At 37.8% G+C, this 20574-nt stretch overlaps 1 protein-coding gene across 2 annotated transcripts in view; it reads left to right on the top strand.

Moving 5' to 3' along the window:
- Positions 1-20574, top strand: part of gabrb4 (gamma-aminobutyric acid type A receptor subunit beta4) — a 68660-nt gene that overhangs the window by 23317 nt on the left and 24769 nt on the right. For both annotated transcript variants that reach the window (XM_088088387.1, XM_042499096.2), the window contains exons 3-4: positions 14960-15027; positions 18345-18565. In XM_088088387.1, the coding sequence (XP_087944513.1) occupies positions 14960-15027; positions 18345-18565 (289 nt within the window). The remainder of the gene's footprint in view (positions 1-14959; positions 15028-18344; positions 18566-20574) is intronic.

The following is a 20574-nucleotide window of genomic DNA, read 5'->3' as shown; positions in this document are numbered from 1 at the left end:
ACTGCACACAATTAAAGGTTAATTCAACACACATTTGAAATAAAACACACCTTATTTAGATTAGTAATAAAACAGTCTAAACTATGCAACTTCTCATAGTACTTTTGTACTCTACAAAAGACACATCATACAACATATTAATGAAGTTAAAAGCACAAATCGTCTAGCCTGATTTGTATGGTTTTATCATACACTGTATGAAAGAATGGACATAGCCACCATGACGTCATCTATTGGTTTTTGGACTCAGTTTTGAAGCCTTGACTTTGGCATTTTGGCCAGCACCATTTTGGATTTTTAGATCCAGCAGAAACCATATTTGGAACTGAGATAACCATAACATTAAACTGCTAGTTTTGTTAACCATAGCTGCAAATGCACCATGTTAACTGTGAATGTAATTTTTGCACACACAAAAACTTAAAAACATTCAAACAGAATTACCAGGAAAATTGATCATCGAATTCCTAATTTTTTTAATTTATTTTTTTTATCATTTTTCAGCCGCGGAGGTTGCTGCTTGGGTTGTTCATCTTTTTTCTGAATGTTTTCTGTGCTTGAAAGACTTACTCTGTGTTGGAGTGGGCAACGTTGATTTTGTTAGGAAAAAAAAGGTTCCTAAATGTGTACATAAGAAATACACAAACTATGTTGCATATTTCAAAGAAATGATAGTGGAGAGCTTTTCCAGTGTTTCACTTGCCACAGAAAACAAGCATGTTATTGTGAAATGGTTACCGGGGAGCCCTGAACAGCAGGGACAACTACAAGGCTTTTAAATGTTTCTGAATATGTATTAGGACCACATGGAGGCTCAGTGGTCAGCCCTGTCGCCTCACAGCAAGAAGGTCGTGGGTTCCAATCTGTTCAAGACTGTGATCTTTCTGTGTGAAGTTCACATGCTCGCTCCATGTCTGAGTGCGTCTCCTCCGGCTGCTCCAGTTTCCTCCCACAGTCCAACAGAGATGCAGCTTAGGTCAACTGGAAACTCCAAATTGCCTGTAGGTGTGAATGTGTTTGTCAGTCTATATGCATGTTAGCTCTGTGATAGACTGGTGACCTGTCCAGTGTGTATTCTAGTGTCTGGTGCATGCTGGGATACAGGCCCTTGCAACCTAATAGAGTAACATGGAGAAAATGGAATTTAAAATGATCAGTTTACAGTATAAGAGCTTTGTGTTGATTTCTGACTTGTGGATTAAAACTCAAGTGCTCTCATTTTGTGAACGTTTTGGGATATTTAAGGTCTTGAGGATGCAGTATGAATAAATTCAGGCAGTACAGGCACATACAGGGGTTCCCTGTGGTGACCTATATAGCTTCATTCATAAAGACTATCTGCATTCACAACCTTGTGGACGAACGTGTCTAAACTGTAGAACTACCTCCCTCTCAATGAATGCAATACACCAGTCTTGACACATATCTGCTACCGCCTGACGATGTTAGTATTTCAGGCTGATCATGTGTAGTCAGCAGACGGGGCAATACTTCCTCTTCCATTTCTGCTCATTTCTACAAACAGAATTCCACATATAAATGCACATAAATGATAAAAACAGCTAATGTAAAGGTAACTTGTTGTGGAGATTGCTTTTCAGCAGATGCATGTCACCTCTTCAGCGCATTCTCATTCTGAAGTCATCAAATGCCGCTTTGTCAGTGATTTTGATTTTGTCAGACGCCGATGCCGAAAGCCACGTTTCGTGGTGGTATGATACGCCGCCAGGTAGCGTCAGTTTATAACGCAGTCAGACGGAACACTGTGTAATGATAAATGGCCAGATGGTACCATGTGTGGCAGTATAATACATGGATATGAGGTACAAGGTAGATTTATTAGTCATTTTGAAGAGCCACTGGCTGCTCCATGTGCCACCATTGTCATAACCATAACAGTTGATAACACAGCCAGGTGGAACCTATTGCAGCTATATGATGCGCCACTGGACAACGTCGAGTCCAGCAAACCCTGGACTTACATCTGGGAGCCTGTTGTTCACTTCCTGTATAATTGTAGAGAAAAAACATGATGTTTTTTCTAAACCTAACCACGTGCTTTTGTGGCATTTGCCGTGTGTTTTTTTTTTTTTGTGGGATACTTTTATAATAACATACCTTTTAATGTTTAGGTTTGAGAAAAGGTATCAAGTATTTTCAAAACAAAATGATAAAGTCACGAGCTGTTGAAGTAAAATTAGTGACTGGAGTCTGACTTGAGTCCAAGTCATGTGACCACAGTCCACACCCTGCTTTTTTACATTCACACAGAGCTGGAAAAGAATATTTTAGGCGTCTACATTTTATGACAAATTCCTCACAACTAGGCGTGGTAGTGTTTTCCTGAGTGATCATGTTTGCTTACCAATGTAAAGGGTGGGCATAAAAGCTGAGAACTGGTACAATAATGGGTTTGATAGACCAAACACTGTTGAATAACAGTTAAAGGCACCATTTTTACCTTTTTGATCTTGTGTATTTGGTCACAGTCGATGCTTGTCAAAGATTTGGTTTTGTAAACCTTTTTTTCATCCTCTGCAATTGTGTTGGTCGCATGATGGAAATAATTGATGAGGCTGCCGTATTAAATGCAGGAAGGGAAGAATTCGGTGCGACATAACATGTTGTTCTGTTTTTTAATTTCTTGAGAAAAAGGGCTCCATGAGGGCAGCGGCCATTGAAAACAAAAGCAAACACAGACTCGACTGGATAAATCATCATGCTTCTCTTGCAACACTGGAGGGAAAATGCTGCCCAGTTGCTATGGAACCCTCTGTTGCTAGGCAATGGGTTGATTATCAGAGTTTTTTTATATAAGAGGCAGAGCGGTGTTTTCTTTGCCGTCCACCAAATTTGCTTTCAGAACTGACAGGTTTTACAACTGACAGGATCTGTGGAATAACATGACAACACTATCCACCATTCGAATGCAGTTAATCCAGTTGGAAATATTCATACTCTGGACTGGTATTTGTGGCATACTGAATATTCAAATATTTAAATGAAATGTAAACATCATGAAAGGTTTCGCTAGGAAACACTGATGCTGGGGGGAAAAGCTTCTTTTTTCTATGCATGCCATATAAAACTATACGTTTGACTGTGTAGCTTCCTTAAGGAGCCTCTTAAATCAGATTTCATCACGTACTGATCCTGTATGGGCTGCAACGAGATGCCCTCTCATCTGCTGAAAACTCATTTTTCTTGGCACAAGTACAGAATCAACCCAAATCTGCCAAAAGATTTAACTCGGCCCCTAATCTCCGCACCTGTTTGCTGGTAATTTATGCTGCTCCATTTATTAAAATGTCCAATTTATTAGCTGTGGAGATAGTGAGGTATCTCATAATGATGCCCTCTTGTGGTCGACTTCAGATATCTGACTGATTAAGTCCTTTATTAGTGGAATAAAATCAACTTTTTTTAAATAGTTGTTTTTTTTCTGTAAGTGTGTCCCTTTCTTTTTTTTTGCAGTCATAAGATTAAAGAGTGTGCTGAAAATTGCTGGATGTCTTAAGTGGACATTTTTAATGTTTGTAGTCCAAGAAAATGCTAATATACAGGGATCCCATGGTCATAAATATCTTGAAAAGTCACAGAATTTTACAATCTCATGTTCCAGCGTGGATTTTGCTCCTAAAACTGGATATTTTAAGCCATAACCGAGTGGTTTCTGTCTCTAAACCCAACAATAGTGCTGTTAAAACACAAAGTTTTGACATATTTATTGAATGATAATGTACAAATGTAACATTTCCGTGGTTTGCAGGAACGTACATTTTTTCTGGCGATGAAGTTGAACGATAAATGTACATTAGGAGGTCCGGCTGACATCGATGAGCCATAATGGAAACATTTAGTGATTTTTGCTTATTTGTCAAGCACCCAGCTCTGGTTACTCTCCGATGGGCTAAGGGGAAACACATTAAGTAAAACTACATGCTATTACAGACTTCTTTACAGTTAAAGGTAAAGCCAGCAGACTGACGATTTAAATGTGATTTTATGCGCAACCAAGAAAGATATAAGATTTCTAAACCAGACAGGTCCAGTCTATTAGAAAAACAAATTTAACCAGTTGCGTGTCCTGCTCCCAAAGGGACACCTCTGTGCTGTCCTCAGATGAAGTTTGGATGTGTCTTTTAATCTTACGACCACTCCCTGACACTGAACTTATATTGTTTTGATATGAGCTGCCATTACCAAGGAAAACATTAAATAGGGCAGCCTCACCGCCCACTACATCAGTTTAGCTTGTCTGCCTGGAGGCTAGATAAGACTGTCAGACTGGAAGCTGAATGTGGCGGCACATTGTTGGGAGTTGAGAGGACAGCATACATACATAATAGGCAAAGGAGAGGACAGCTTGGCTAAATAAAAAAAGCAACTTGTCAACAAGGAGTGAAAACATGTTAAGCGCAGCGATGACTGGCTGCTTTTTGAACCGTCTAGGGAATCTACTCAACACAGCAGCTATTGACAAAGTTCCCAAATCCTTAAAACGTGATCCACGTCAATCGTGATGCAGAAATGTAGATGTTGTGAGGATGATGTGCTAGTTATAACCGTCACTGTGGGGATCATCAGGCAGGTAGCACCACTCAGTAAGCACGTCATATAAATGTTCCAGCATTTACTTTCAAAATGCAGTTATGTTGGCATTATTAAGGAGGCATTTCCCATTAAAGATAAGAAGAATTAGGCCCATGACAGCCCAGAACGCTACGCAGTACTTATTTTTTTGCTTACAAATATGAACAGGATCCATTTTAACTGTCTCAAGCCTGATTACTTTTGTGAACAGTGCATGCCGTTTTATTATGCAATAAAAATACAATTTACCTTTGTTATATTGTTTAATTTATCACCTATAGTTCTGGCTTGTAGCACACAATCATCTTGTAATTCCCTGAAAATGTAGTTATGCCTTAGAATGTAATAAAACTTGCAGTAAACCCTTTGAAATCTCTACATTCAATAACAAAATAAGAATTACAAAAGAAAGAAGAAATTACACAAAAAATTGCACAGTTACAAAAATGTAAAAATTACCTTAAAGTATTTTTAATTTTTAATTTTAATTTTAATTATGTAGTAACTTGACAATAGCTAACAATAGCTTTTTATAGATAATGACATGAAATGAGAATGAACCAACAAAACAAATAAAATAAGACAAATACATGTTAAAATAGTTGAACCAAACTAAGTTCAGAGGGGCTGCTAACCGTAAATGGTCCTATCTGGAGCTATTGTTTGGTTTGTCCTTCCTAGGCCACTGTAGAAACATAGCAGTACAACATGGTGATCTCCATAGATGAGGACCCACTCCCTATATATATATGTATATATATATAAACTGCTCATTCTAAGGTAACAAAAACACGACAATTCTTATTTTCAGCAGATTATACACTAAAGAAAATATACCTATTATATTATATTTCAATTTTGCCAATATACCATCCTAAATCCTACACACTGGGCGTTAAAATGTCCTCCAAGTAAAAACAACAGCCTGTTTGATAAAAGTGGGAGTGTAAACCAGAAACCAGATGACTTTTGTTAAAATACTAACAAGCTTAGCTGAGAACAGATGGCATTACAAGAGGCCTAATTCACCACTCTGGCAAGAAATTTGGAAAATATCCCTCTTTTAAGAAAGCTATATGGCAGCCTCTCAATTATTTAGCACTTTGTGATCGATACCTCATTGGCACGAAAACAACAGTGTGGTGGCTGATTTCTTCATGTTTACTGTCAATACATCTGTTGTTTCCTTGTTTCTCACCTTCGTAGATATTGAGTGTCCTTCTTGTTGCGTACAGAGTTAATTCTCACATTTTATTTCATAATAATCTCCTCTGTTGCCATAGAGAAAAGCTGGAGGATAAATTGCAAACCTTGACTTGATGCCCACCTCCAGAAGCCCCAGTGCTGGAGTAAACTCTGCCATTTGGAAGAGGGTTGGAATATTTTAATATGCCCCGAGCAAATTTTAAATGAAATCTAGAAAGTCTTTGTCATACAAAGCTTAATGCATTAGAACAATCCAAAAATACCATATGGAGAGTCCCGTGTTTGCTCATGGGCTGAAAGAAATTTCCTTTTTGATACCTGTCCGACACAGAAATTGGATAGTGAATGAAATGGGCTGTTAGATGCCACAGTAATACTCTGTATTAGTAATAATATTGCAACTTTATTGTCGTGTATATTTAATAGTTTAATCAAATGATATTACAACTTTATTCACATGAATTTGCACGTTTTTTTTCGAGTTATATTAAGACTTTTTCTCAAAATTGCAACTTTATACTTGTAAAAGGCCACGTTTAAAAGAGAACAACCCTATTTAATAGTCTTTACATTGCATTTTTTTTTAAAAATCCACCTTCATATGATAATATTGTTAAAACAATTTTCATGGACACGTATCCACAAAAACACCCAAAAACGTTGTAGTAATGACACACCATAGAAGACCGGACGGTACTCATGCATTCTGTGACCAAAAGCCCAAACCACAACAAAAGTTTAACTTCTTACGCATGAACCATTGCTGTGTAAACGGCCCTTTAAACTTTTTTAAGCTGTTCAGAGTTCGCGGTGCTATCCATGGTGCTGAAACAACAGCTAAGTGGAAAAGCTATTTGTCTTTGTCGAAGGTGGGCGGTTTGTGTGTGAACGAAAAGTTCTACCACGGACATTTCCACCATGTTTTATTGTGGACATTTATAGTTTGTTAAATGACAAGAGTTTTGTTTTTTTACTCTGCATTTGCCTAAACTTTAAATGCCCTTTGTTTAGTGCACAAAGTGCTTCATTCTGCATGATGTATTCACTCTAAAAATGGCCTAATTATATTTAAGTGAATATCTCCTGTGTAAGAGATACAACTAGGAGATATACTCGCACATATTGCCGGCAATCTTACGGCTCTGTAACATTCTTGAGTGCATGCTGGTAGAACATGTAATTAATACTGTGCCAGACTTCAACTGCTCAAAATCCCTACAAAGGGCAGGGTTTGTTTTTGTTTTTTTTTGTAAAATATCAGTAAATCAGTTTTTTCCTCTGTTGTCCACAGTTCTGCAGAAGGTTCAGTAACTGGATGTTAGGTTCAGTGCATATTGTTTCTTTATCTATTTTTTAATGCACTCAGATGTATATAACCAGGCCATCTTTGGACAACTTTTGAAAGCTGTTTGTATGGTGATATTGGCTGATATCAATGTAAGATCAGGAGCATTTCAACGCTTAGTGGATTCTTGGGAAAGCAGTGGAAACTGTTCACACAATGATGTGGTAATTGTTCGGAAACAATATGGTTTGCTCTGGGACAGCATGTTCTTTTTCACGTCCTCCTTCATTTTACATAACATCCAGAAAAGAAATAGTCTAAAAGGTGATTGCAGTCAGATCTTTGTTCATATTGTGGAAGAATTTCTGTGGAGAGAAAAAAAAATCATGTATTTTCTAGACAATGTTTGAAATGTTGGTCGATGGAGGAATGCTTATTTAAAGAATTAAAGAGGTTTTTTTTCTGAGGGAGTGTTGTTGCTCTCCCAACTTGTGAAGTGCAAGTGCAGGTTGCGGTTTTATTTTGAGAAAGCTGTGGTGACAAAGTGAGTGCCTCTGTTTCACTAAAGCAGGGTCACATATGCAGAGAGAGAGAGAGAGAGCGAGATTTGGTGCTTTCTGTTTTCATCTCGCGAATGAATGTACTTTGACATCTCTCGGGAAAACTGTTACTGGTTGCCTTCACAAAGTGCGATGGAAAATGGCCCTACTTTTTCCCTTCTTTTTTTTTGAAAGAGTTGGGTCAGGGAATATGACAAAGCTTCAGGGCATTTAGCGTAGTGGGAGGAGTGGAGGGGAGGAAATAGGATTGTAGAATGTAAAAGAGAGGATAGATGGGCCTTTTACGGTCAAGTGGTTTGCTGGTTAATATTATATATCATAATTAACCGATATCTGCAGGAGGGCCCAAAAGGAAGAAACAATCTTTAAGTCTGTAGGTGAATAATTTTAACAGACAGTGGTTTCATGCCATCATAGTTGTGATCTAGATGCTGCTATCAGTATCGCTAAACCTTTTGAAATATGAGCAAATTGGCTTGATTTTTTTTCAATGAAACACGGAAAAAGGCAACGAGCAACAAAAAAAGACCCAAAATTGGCAAGAAATTTGAAAAAAGTACAAGAAAATTACCTGAAAATTAGTAAATAGGTAAATGAATAAGTATATGAACAAATTAATAAAATAAACAGAGAAATAAATAATGAAAAAATTTAAATGACAAGGAAATGACATGAAAAAGGTGCTTAAAATTCCATTAATTGTGTAAGACACAATAAGTAAAAATAAGCAACGACAGAAGACATTACCCAAATATTAGCAAGAAAATAAAAGTTAAAAGAAAATCAATTGAAAATTTGAAACAAAAGAAAATGGCCCGTGGATTTTGTATTTTGTAACATAATTTTAGATATATGATTATTGTATATATAGTTTTACCCTCGCTATTTTCTTTTTTTTCCCTAGAAATTCTTCCATCAGTTTTTTAGAATATCAGTGACTCAGTGACTTTTTCCCATGTTCAAAGGTTTAAATATTGTGAGAGGCGTCTGAAAGCAGCAGGAAAATGATGTCCAAGTTTCGAAGGGTTAAATCAAACAGACACAGTTTTGCATTCAAAGTTCTGTATGTCTTGCGACTCTGTGATGTCATAGATGGGTACAGTCACGACTGTCTCCCCTCAGGCTTCGGTGGAGTATTTCCTGACCCTAATACCTCAGATTTGGAGGATAGTACAGGATAGTACATTTTCTGCCGTTTCCAGCAGAGCTCAGAAACAAAGACCCAATTCATCCGTCATATTTTTCTAATCTAGATGTTTATCAAAGCTTTAACTAAATGGTCCGGTTGAGATGATTAATAACAAATTGTGTAATCCATTTCATTCATTTAGTAAATTTTTTTGTCTGCACACATAATTCCATGAAGCTGCATTGGTTGGTTCTGACGTTTCTTTCAATAGTGAACTTCAGAACAAGCGAACCAACTTGTTATTGACCGAGGCCGCCGGTGAACGGCAATAACTTGTTGACTTGTTAACGTAAACATAAATTGCCCACCACAGCTGCCACATGGTTTTCCAAGCAATTAGAAATGTTTTAGACATGTGGCGCTCAGCACATGCATTCCAATCCAATTACATTTGCAAGCTGCACCGCAATAGCTTCAGGTGGATTTATGCATTGAAGCGCCTTAAAGGTACAGTTCAACCTACAAACAAAAATGTGTATGTGTGTATTTCCTCTCATCTGTAGTGCTGTTTATCAGTCTGGAGTGTTTAGGCAGGAGTTGCTGAGTGTTGGAAATGTTGGCCACAGAGATGTCTATAGGGGTTTGCATTTATCAGATTTTGTTTTCGGTCATCGGCTACAATTATGAAAACAAGATAATTGAGATAAAACAATGATTGTGCCACATTCGCTTCCCTACTAATGCTCTAGTTTTGTCATGTGTTATAAATCAAGTGCACCACTTTTCTTTACAGTGATGCAGTCAGTATGCTTGGGCAGTATCGCGGTGTTAAGGTATACAAGGGTATACAGAAATCCTAAAGGCATGTTTTTTCAATACTTCCATAAATACAGGCGCTTCTTTTTCTATTGACCCTTCTTGAATGTAGTGCACAGCACGCACCTCCAGAGCTCAGTCTGAGTTCTATACTTGTGGAACAGGCAGCTGAGCTGAAAGACACAGAGACACGTAGTGGTGGAGGGAGAAGTTATAGGACAGTAAACAGCCGGTGGCCAGCAACGGCAGAGTGAGACTTATTTTTTTACAGCTAACTTGGTTAATTCAGGTTTTTTTTAGATCAAAGCGTATCATTACACTGAGGGAAGTGTGCATGTACTGTTAGCTAGCCTAGCACCACTGAGGTAGCTAACGTAACAGTTAAGCTGAGGAGGACGCCATAAATGTTTATATTTCATGCTGTCACGAGCACGAGCCTCTCATCCATGAGTAAAGGCATGTTTTCTTCTTTACTGTGATACGGTTAGTGAATGTACCTCAGTAGAAAGAAAAAAGTTCCTGCATGCTTACAACAAGGTCTGTGGATTATCTTGAGTAGCCTGGTCATGATTTCTGGAGAGACAAATTGTCATTGAGTTTTCAAAACATATTTTTTTTGGCAATTTGAGCACCACAAGCCATCTAGTCCCATTATATTGAAGAGAAGTCATACATATCTACGGTCAATATCTCCAATACTTAGAAACTTACACCAAAACAATCAAGACTGATAAATAGTGCTACAGGTAAGAGGAAACATATGTATTTTTTATTTTGAGGTGAATTGTCCCTTTAAGTAGGTTTAGTCAGGGATGTGCATTCATAGGATTTTCGCCTCCTAGGTATTGAGCAACACGTCATCACTCGTGAATGATTCATTTGGAATAGTTCTGGTGCAGACACAGACTCAACAGTCCCTGCGGTCCAAAGTTGGATCAGGTTCTGGCAGTGTGCCCTGCAGGAGGGCGTCTGAGCCGCCCCGGCATGCAAACAAAAGAGTGTTAAACCACCTGTTTAAGTCTTATTCAGTGTTGTTCTTGGCTTTGCCATCGCTTCAGGTCAGCAAGAGTTTTGTCTGACTTTGCGTGGGGTGCTTCTGCTTTCATGCAAGTCTAGTTTGTGTTTGTTTTGACTGTGGGGATGAACTGAAATGTTCTGATGCAACATGCAATGAAATATTGAATAATCTAAGTGTGCTTTGTGGAGTTTCTCTATTAAAAAAATCACAAATAATTTTAGTTTGTTTTATTAGAGCAAATTGCCATTAAACTGCTACTGAAATCCTTCATTTTAGATGATGGATATCCCATGAATTTAAAAAAAAGGTATTGATGTAATCTGGAATCAGTATCAGTGTAAATGTACGGATGTTATGCAATAAAACAACATTTCCACATCCAAAAACAAATGAACAAGACAATCTAAGGTCCCAGGGTGACGGGAGGAGAGGACTACTAACATGCCGACTGTCTGGCTATTTAGTGGCTTTTCGGACCCTCTCAGCTGCGTTGTTTTGAAAAAATGCAACAGAAGAAACATTTAGCTACTTATTTAGATCATCAGTGAACAAGGAGGAAATATACTGTCCAGGGCGGCCGAGAACGCAGTATCTACGTTTCTTGTAAACAGTCTCTGGAACATTAGCATCATGCTACAATAACACCTGCATGAATTGAGAAGTAGAGTTGCAGAGGGCTGGAGTCTTTTCAAGAGTTTTTTTCTTCCTTTTATCTGTTCTTTACTTCATACCTTTTTTCATTAAGCAGCAAAATAAAGAAAACCAACAGCGGCCACTGAGAAGCTGTTACTGCAGGCAGTGGATTTTGCGAGTGAACTGATGTGTTGACACTGATTCTCAGTGTTTCATCATTAAGAAGTGTTTCTCGCTGCATGCATTCTCGGTCCTAACGTTGTCCTAAACAGCTAAACATGCTCCCCTCCCCCGTCCCTCGCTCCTCCAGCCTCGCATTGCTTCAGTGAGAATGATCAGGCCGCAAAATATGAAGTGCTGACACAGGGAACAGAAACAGCAGAAACATTTCAGTGATTGGTTTATGAGGCGGTGCTGAATCAGTATATTCAGATAATGTTTCATGGTATTCTAGTGGAAATGGCATTAGCATAAGGATCATAAACAACACAGAGAACAGCTGTACTACAATATGTGCTTTTTGCGTGTATCATCACATTCAAGCGTCTCTTCTACTCCCCGATGTGGCATCACATTACTGTTTATGTATATTTGTTTTCTTTTTCATAGAATGTTAAAATAACAGGTGTAGGTAGTGTGATGTAACATGCTTGTTTGTGGACTCTCTTCTTTTGAAGCCTTGAGTTCAGCATTTTGGCCATCGCAATGTTGGCTGGAACTGTGGAGGAGCGAGAGTTGGATCTGCAACAGGTTCTCATTCCAACTCGTCACATGGTGCCACTGTGTCAGTGGACTTCTGAGTTTGCCGTTTTAGGTATCCTTCTGTGTCAGCTGTTTATGCTTTGATGATTAGGATTAGGCAATAACGTCATAAATGGTTAAGTTTTGGCAAAAGAGGCACATTGTAAGGTGTAAGAAAAAAAATCAACTCTGGACTTGCACATTAAAAGTCAGCTGTGCGTGGGACCCATTCACCACCCCTCCCTCACACTCTATGCACGAACTTGTGCTCTTTATATTACGTCATCACCAGCAGCGTTATTATCTGACGCTGTCCACCAGTGTTGCATGCGCACACGACCAGTTCTCTTCAGCCGTGTTGTAAATTGACACCGCCCGTGCACGTTGCATGTAAATGTGCCCGGGGGTGTCCGACCATCTGCCGGCGTTATCATAATAATGACAGTTGTTCTGTCCAGGCGCATTCTCATCTAACGCCGTCCAGCCGCTGGATGCGGAGGCTGGCTTCGGGCATCACGCTTGTATGCCGAAAGCACTGACAGTATGGACATATTTAATGAGTTCAGCATGAAAACAGGCTTGGATCTGGCTAAGAGGCTGAGGACACTATTTACAGTTACGTAACTTTAAGTCTAATAAAATGTAAACAGTGCAGTTATATAAAATATTTACCCCTTATACAGTTGTCGTGAAAATTAGTAGCTTGAGGCACCAAAACAGTTTTTTGTACCAGGCTGTAAACATGCTGACTGGCTTCTGGAGTCAGCCTCAAGTGGCCCTTCAAAGAACTGCAGTTTTTGGCATTTCCTTGTTGGCTTCGTTTCTCCTGGAGGCTGCCACTTGATTTCCTCCTTTTCCTTCCTTGTAGACCCCTTTTCTCTCTCTCTCTGCCAGTCTTTTTGTCTATGTCCTTTTCTCTGACTCACTGTGCAAACGAAGAACATAAAAGACGACCCTAATGACAGGAAACTGTTTTCATGCCATCATGATCAGAAGCGGTCAGAAGTTAGCTGTCTGCTCTTTGCTGTGTTTGTCCTTGCACGTCTGTTTAGATCACTTGTTTTCACATTTCCTCTTTCTTTAAACTGTGCAAGGTCTCACTCCCCACACAATCCTATCTGCACAGAGTGACAACAACAACTGAAGTGTCATCAAGAGTCATCAGTATGCTTTTTATATATATATATATATTCCATGTTTTAAGTTAAAACATCATATGGTATTGACAGTTATGGGTCATGTGACTCACAGAGGACGGGTTGATTTATTTTGATGCTCTTTTGATGGATGTGCTGCACAAAATAGACTTTTTGCAAAGAGTGCATAGTGTCTGTTTGACCAGAACAGATCTTCCCTTTCTTCTAATCCTCTCAAAATACAACACTTTGAAATGCAAAAAGACAGAAAAAAAAGATCTTGACAGTTACTGTAGACAGCCTGTGTCACAGTGTTGTTTATGGGTTGCGGACTTGCAGAGTTCAGATGCCATAAATATTTTTGACAATGTATAAAAATTGCAAATATAACCCTAATCTGTCCAAATAGCCTTCACAACCCTGAAATAAAGCACAAAAGTGCACAAAAAGGCCACTCAACTTTACTTTTTATGGGTTACAGCTAAAAATACACTCCAATCAAAGCTGTCAGTCTGCACTTTACCCTCACTAACTATAGTGTTTGTTACTGTAATAACAGCACAGAAACACAAACTGTGTGTCTGGCTTCTCTTACGTGCATGAAACTCATTGTACTTATTGTAGTACTACTGTTCTCTGTACTCTTGTATAAAATAAAAGAGGAGTTCAATATTTTGTTTGAACATAAATAATTTAGTTTGGTACCCAATTAGCAAAAGAAACTCTTGCGTTGATGGATAAAACTTCATCAAGTATATTTTTACATGAATACATTGTTTTAAGTCTTTAAATTATTTAAATAATTATCAAATAACTGTACAGAAAGCGTTATCACATACACTTGACTTAACACTTTTGGACTTATCACGTGATACCTTAATGGTACTGTTTACTGTTACACAGTCCTATGTATTTTTGAAATGCTATTTGTTTCTGGAGCTTTGGAGCTTTCTTGTTTCTTGTTTGTTTTCTGCTTCTTCTTTTTTTGTTTTCAGTTAATTGTCATAATTTTTCAAATAATTTTTCAAAACTTTCTGTTTTGTTTGACATTTGACATTTTTTGTTAAGTTCATTGTTGCCTTCTTCCCATGATTTTAAAAGATATCAAGGCAATTTGCACTGGTTTTAAAGGGTTAAATATGTCCGAAAATGTCCCTAAAATGTTGTACGTAGGCATATTTCTGTGATCAAACATAATCACACAGTATGAAGTCACTTTCCCTTGGCCACAGTGACTGTGGGTACATGAATGGATAGTCCTTGTAAACCTTAGGTTGTGTAAATATTAAAGTGGGCTAAGTGTTATCTGTACATGTAAGGGAGATGATGTGCATAGCTGTTTACATGTCTACAGCATGTACTGTAATCATGTAAATGAGGCACAGTCTGCTCTTCCTGTTCCCTTACATGCGTTGCTAAGCTGAGAAATTAGGATGGATGAGTGCGCTTTCCCAGCGATGTTTCATAAGCATAAGATGAGAGTAACTGATCTTTACTTTCTGTTCTACGTACAGTCTCCGAGCAGCAAAAAGATTTAAATTTTTCATCAGTGTCGTGCAACATATGCAACTAATGCATAATGCAAAAAATCTTCTATCTGATGTTGCACTTTTAACTTGGAATATTGAAATCCGATGTGTGGGGTAAAACCTCTTCTGAGTTGTAAAAGTTTACCACTATGATTATGAAGAATCTGATGTGACTTGAGTGTGCAGCTAAAGTTATCATACAGAGTTGAGAAAGTCTTGAAAGGAAAAAAAATAATAATAATATAACAAAATAAAATAAATTGTTATCCTTGAGTACTTTTTCACTGACTTTGGTTTTTCCTTGTTCCCTCAGGTCCTCCAGTCATCGTAGGAATGAGCATCAACATAGCGAGCATCGACTCCATCTCAGAAGTAAACATGGTAAGTGACAAATACCTTTGACTTTATTTTTGCCAAAATGTATCCAGTTCATCCTCAGTTTCCACACACCTCCATGCAAACAACCAGCCAGAGAGAGTTATCAGTGTATCATCAAATACATGATCCCTATCTGGCTTCCCACCCACAAACGATGCCAGTTGTAATTGTTGGACAGATTGACCAAACCAGATCAGGGATACCACTACAGAAAGTCTGTGGTTCTGGGAAATGATTTAACACATCCTTCCACTACGGAAGGACTGTGCCAGGGCAATTCTAGGTTAAATTTTTTTTTTAATTATTCATAAATAAAATAAATAAATAGATAATAATAATAATTACTAACAGCAACTAGCAATAACAATAACAATAAGAATAATAAATAAATATTATTCAAATTCATAATAAAAACAACTGTGAAGCCGGAGGTTGGGGGATAATATATCAAGAAAAAAACATAGAATTTCTGTCTTCCTTCCTGAGTGCTCAAGCACCATCTTTATAATATTAACATGAAAAGGTCTATTTAGCTATTCTGCTAAACTTTATGTGCATTCAGGTGCTTTATGCATCCTAAAAACTCAAAATAATAAGTCAGCTGAGTCTAGAAAATATTAAGCCAAACTTGACCTACATGGGACACAAACCCCAGTTTTCTGGGGGAAAGTCCTTTGACTGACACATTTGTCAACCGCTATACTATTCTTAATACATAACCTGACTTTTTGGCAAGAAGTTGGTGTTTTTTGTTTTGTTTGGGGGGGGTTTTGCCACAGATTTAAGGCTACAGTCTGACTGTTTGGTTGTTTGTTTATTTGACCTATGACACCATGCTTACATGTGAAACATTAAAATGGAGTAGGTGGGTTTTTTTTGTCGATGTTTTCTCGATTATTGATAATTGAGTTGAAGTGTAATTCTTCCACTAACAGACAGCACACTGTTTGGTTCTGGCACAGACTTGAGAGCAGTTATGAATGCAGGCTGAGTTGTGAAGACGGCCATGTGGCCGGCGTCTAAGTGACATCATTCTGTCTTCTCACGCTCTCTTTATTTCATTCAGCGTGACTCCTGATGGTGAGGCAGCTTTTCCGTTGTTTTGTTGTTTTCTTTCACCCTCGCGGCCTTTCTTTTGTTTGTTTATTTGGCTCACTTGCTTGTGACAACACATAGTGTGCGTGTGGAATTTAACAAAAGACGAGACGGAAACTTTAATGGATTTGAGAAAAAGCACACAAAATGGGGAAAATATGTAACTTATGATAATGCTGAATATCACAATACTATGTCTCACGAAAAATAAACATTAGAGTGTACTCACTTCTTCCAATCAGCTGTCTTTCTGCTTGTTGAATTAAAAAAAGAAATTATTTCCAGTATTTATATAAAAAAATTAGTTAAATTCTACAGTGCAGTTTTACTACTGATACTCTTTTTCAAAAGAAAATCTTAAAATTGTGCAATATTGCTGCTTGCTTTTTTTATGGACAGTCACATGTCCAATTAAAGTTTGTTGTCCGTGTTTTCTGTTAAACCAATTTGGTTGCTTTGCTAAGGTTGCTTTTTTCCTCAAGTCTGCATTCGAAATTGCTTATTTTTAATGACAGGTGTAATTGAAAGGGCAGTGGTGGAATAAGTATACAGTTCCTTTATTGAAGTAAAAGTACTAATACTGAACAATGAAAATAATCTGTTACAATTCAAAGTCCTGCTTTAAAAATGTCACTTAAGTAGAAGTAAGTCAGTATAGTCAGGAAAATGTCCTTAAAGTATTAAACATAATGCAGAATTATACAAAAAGAAATTAGAGAAAGTCTTAAATGTTATCAAAATATTTATTTTTATTTTCAGTTTTTTTTCAGTTGGCTAATTGATTAATTAACAAATTAATTCAGCTGCACTTGTATAAACTGTTTGATAATTTAATTTATAACCAAACATCATATTTATAAACCCTTCTTATGTTTTTTACAGAAAAAAAAACTTAATTTGTAAAGTAACCAAAGCTCTCAGATGAATATAGAGGAGTAAAAAGTGCAATATTTCCCTGTGAAAAGTAGTAAAAGTATAAAGTTGCATGAAAATGAAATACTAGAGTTAAGTGTAAGTACCTCAGATTTGTTCCTGAGTACAGAATTTGAGTAAATGTACTTTTTTTTATTCCACCACCGTGAGAGGGTTGACTCTTTTTTCAGTAGTATGGCTGAGTGCTCGTATAGACTTATGTGTTTATTCTCTTAATAATAAAGGTTACTTTTCAATACTTTGCATCATTAATTACAAACAGGATGTAAGGGACACCAGCTGTGTTAACATGACGAGTGCCGTTTTAACGGTTAAAAATGATCGGGGATAAATGGCACACAATATTTAAAGTCACTCGACTGTGTAGGTTGAAAATAGAGCCAGTGTGTATCTATCATACATCTGACTGTAGACTACATTACTCCGACCAGAGAGGTAATGATGCATTAGCAGGCAGACATTATATCTCCGCTCAAGCACTTTCCCAGTTTGATACAGCACCGAAAAGCAGTACTAGCACGGCTGTATTTATTGGTTTGCTGCTTATGTTCTGTTTTACAAATGCTGAGCAGTTAAGTATTTCTGATTGTGTGAAACAGTGAAGCATGATTTGAGAGCATAAATATGAAGTGGCCTAATGGCAGATTTGTTTTTTAATTGATGTAGCTTTATCAAAAGTTTCTAACAAAAGTTTCTACATTTTGTTCAGCAAGATGATCTTCACAATTGAACGCCACTTTTTGGATTTTTGAGGTCTAAATGCAATTACCACAAATAAAAAGCAAATATTAGGCTGTTACCAAACTACACTGTGGTCACATGATTTATCATCGCCACCACAATGAGGCTGTAAAGCCGTGTTTGGTGCGGCTCGCTGTGATGACGTTCTGTATTCTCATTTAGCCACTTGTTAGCGACCACATTCACATTCATTTTAAGACACATTCAAGCTTCAAAGTTCACAGCGGGGTGTTTACAGACATATTTTATGTCGTAGAACAAAATGTGAAAATCTCCTAGGCTTGTGTTAAGTGCAGATCTTATTACAGGCTTCTAACCAAATGCACGTTGAAAAAAAAATTGACTTCAAGATGAGGGAGCTGAAGGTGCTAAAAAGTCTTTGGATTTCTGGGTTTTAGGACTCATTACTGTGGTTGTCTTTTGCAGCAGAGGTCACTCCAACAATAAAAAAAAATAAACAGAAAAGACTTTTTTGATAAGTTGTTCCTAATGACCATGTGTGCAACAGATTTTTTATCTGTGACTTGAAATACGTTTTTCTTCCTCCGCAGGACTACACCATCACAATGTATTTCCAGCAGAGCTGGCGAGATAAGCGTTTGGCCTACGGAGAGCTGAAGCTTAACCTTACTCTGGACAACCGTGTAGCAGACCAGCTGTGGCTCCCTGACACCTACTTCCTTAATGACAAGAAGTCCTTTCTTCATGGTGTGACGGTGAAGAACCGGATGATCCGACTGCACCCAGACGGCACTGTCCTATACGGGCTGAGGTAAGAACGCTGGAGACTGTCTCTAGTTACATCAGAATTTTAAAAAAACCTGAACCTGAACTTCTGGTAAAAGTTGCATTTTTCAAAAATGATGATATGACAACAATTTCTGAAATTAATTGAGTATTGAGTGAGAGCACTTTAGCTGGCAGCAGCAAAACAGGCTGCAAAACCAGGTTTATTCTCTCCCTTTTCATACTGGAAGTTACCAGAGATGTAAGGTGGTGCGCTATAGAAGGGCTGGATTGTTTTTCTTTTTTTGTTGTTTGTTTTTTTGGAAAGATTTAATAATGCTATAAGATGAAGCCTTAGAAGAAAATATGTATATACAGGAAAAATATATATTCGTGCTGGGACAGGCTTTACCCCTCCATGACCTTTAACAGCAGCAGCGCGTACAGAAAATGGACAGATGGCACAGCATTTAGAAATCTAGAGCATGATGAAAACACTTCATTAAATGTTAGACCGGAAAAAACAGCAGCACTTAATTGACGGATGAGAAGCATTTTAAGACTTTTAATTAGATAACTGCAGCCTTTATCATTTCTCTCTGTCATGTGACAGTAATACAGCGAGTGAACATTTTGATAAACTCACATGTGGCACCAGAAAAACAAGATCACCGCCGCTAGTATTTGGTCCTGTGGCAGAATCATGACAGATTTATTTTTGGCGAGAAAAACAGACTTTAAAGCTTTATTTATAAGTAAGCAGTCTACAAAGTTCTGAGTGTGACTCAGGACAAACAATAACAATGTTTGGGAAGGAGAAGGGTACATTAAATCCAAGATTCATTGTTCCAGAAAGGCTAAAAAAAGGTTCAAAATACTCGCCACCTAAATGTCCCAGATCACTGTGACAAACCAGACAATTCAGTCAACAGTAAATGTGCACACAGGGACCCATCCTAAACCCCTTGGGGACGGCTAAAAGTACGAAAGCTTCCAGAGGTTTGCTCGAGCTCAGAACGGATTGCTGCTTTTCTTAACACAAGTCATTAAAATAAAGCAGTTTGACGGAAGCGAAGACGCCGGGAACGTGTTTTGTTCCATGAATAAAAGAAAATGGCAGTGACAAGGTGTAGATCATATGAAGTAATGAATTATTAATGCAATAATCAGTATTCAGAAACTCTGAATTACTGAATTGGTGCTGACACAAAAGGAGATTTGATGGAAAAAGTTTTTTTTTTCTTTTTCCTTTTATGACTCTTCACAAGGTATCAGCTTTGTAAAAAATGCAATCTCACTGCTGCTGAAGACCACGTAGCAAATGCCTGCCGACTAGATGAATCTTTTAAGGTTTATTCTTTACCCTCTGTGACAATTGCACGTGAGCCTGGAAACGTCAGCTCAGTCACTGGAAGAAAATGTTGCCATTGTACGCTTTTGCAAACCGCAGTTATGTTATATTTGTTTGTTTCATACTTTTCTGACATCGTTTGTGAGCTGTCTCAGTCATCAGGAAGTGGAGGAAATGAGAAATGGAGTGACACCTGGGCGACACACCTGCCAAGCTATAAACTACTGTTCAAGACTCACACAGCAAAAACAGCTGTTTTTTACTTGGTTGTTGGTTGGCTGTTTTTACAGCAGCTTTTTAGCTCTAGAACATGGGTGTTTTTTCACGACTCATGGCTGTTATTCCAGCGACTTTTATGGGTGTTTCTATATTCTATACAACTCATCTCTGTTTTTTCTAGCTGTTTTGTAGTTTGCAAATGTGGACTTTTTTGAGACTCTTGGCTGTTTTTCCAGTGGCTTTTTAGCTCATGAACATGGGTGTTCGTCAGCGACCCATCCCTTTTTTTCCAGCAAAATTTTTCCTCCAAAAGGTATATTTCTTTTGTGGCCTATGGCTGTTTTTCTAGCAGCTTCATAGCTCCAGAATCTGGGTGTTTATTCACAACGTATGACATTCATTCCAGTGGTGTCTTTTTGCGTCCCACTTTTTTTTCAGCTGCTTTTTAGCTCCTACACGTAAAGATTGTTTTAGAGTCTCTGCAG

The sequence above is a fragment of the Plectropomus leopardus genome, chromosome 15, assembly GCF_026936395.1.
Source record: "Plectropomus leopardus strain MGB_pleo_1.0 chromosome 15, ASM2693639v1, whole genome shotgun sequence".
NCBI classification, from domain to species: domain Eukaryota; kingdom Metazoa; phylum Chordata; class Actinopteri; order Perciformes; family Serranidae; genus Plectropomus; species Plectropomus leopardus.
Note: the sequence above shows the minus strand (reverse complement) of the source record. Positions and strands in the feature narration are given on the sequence as shown.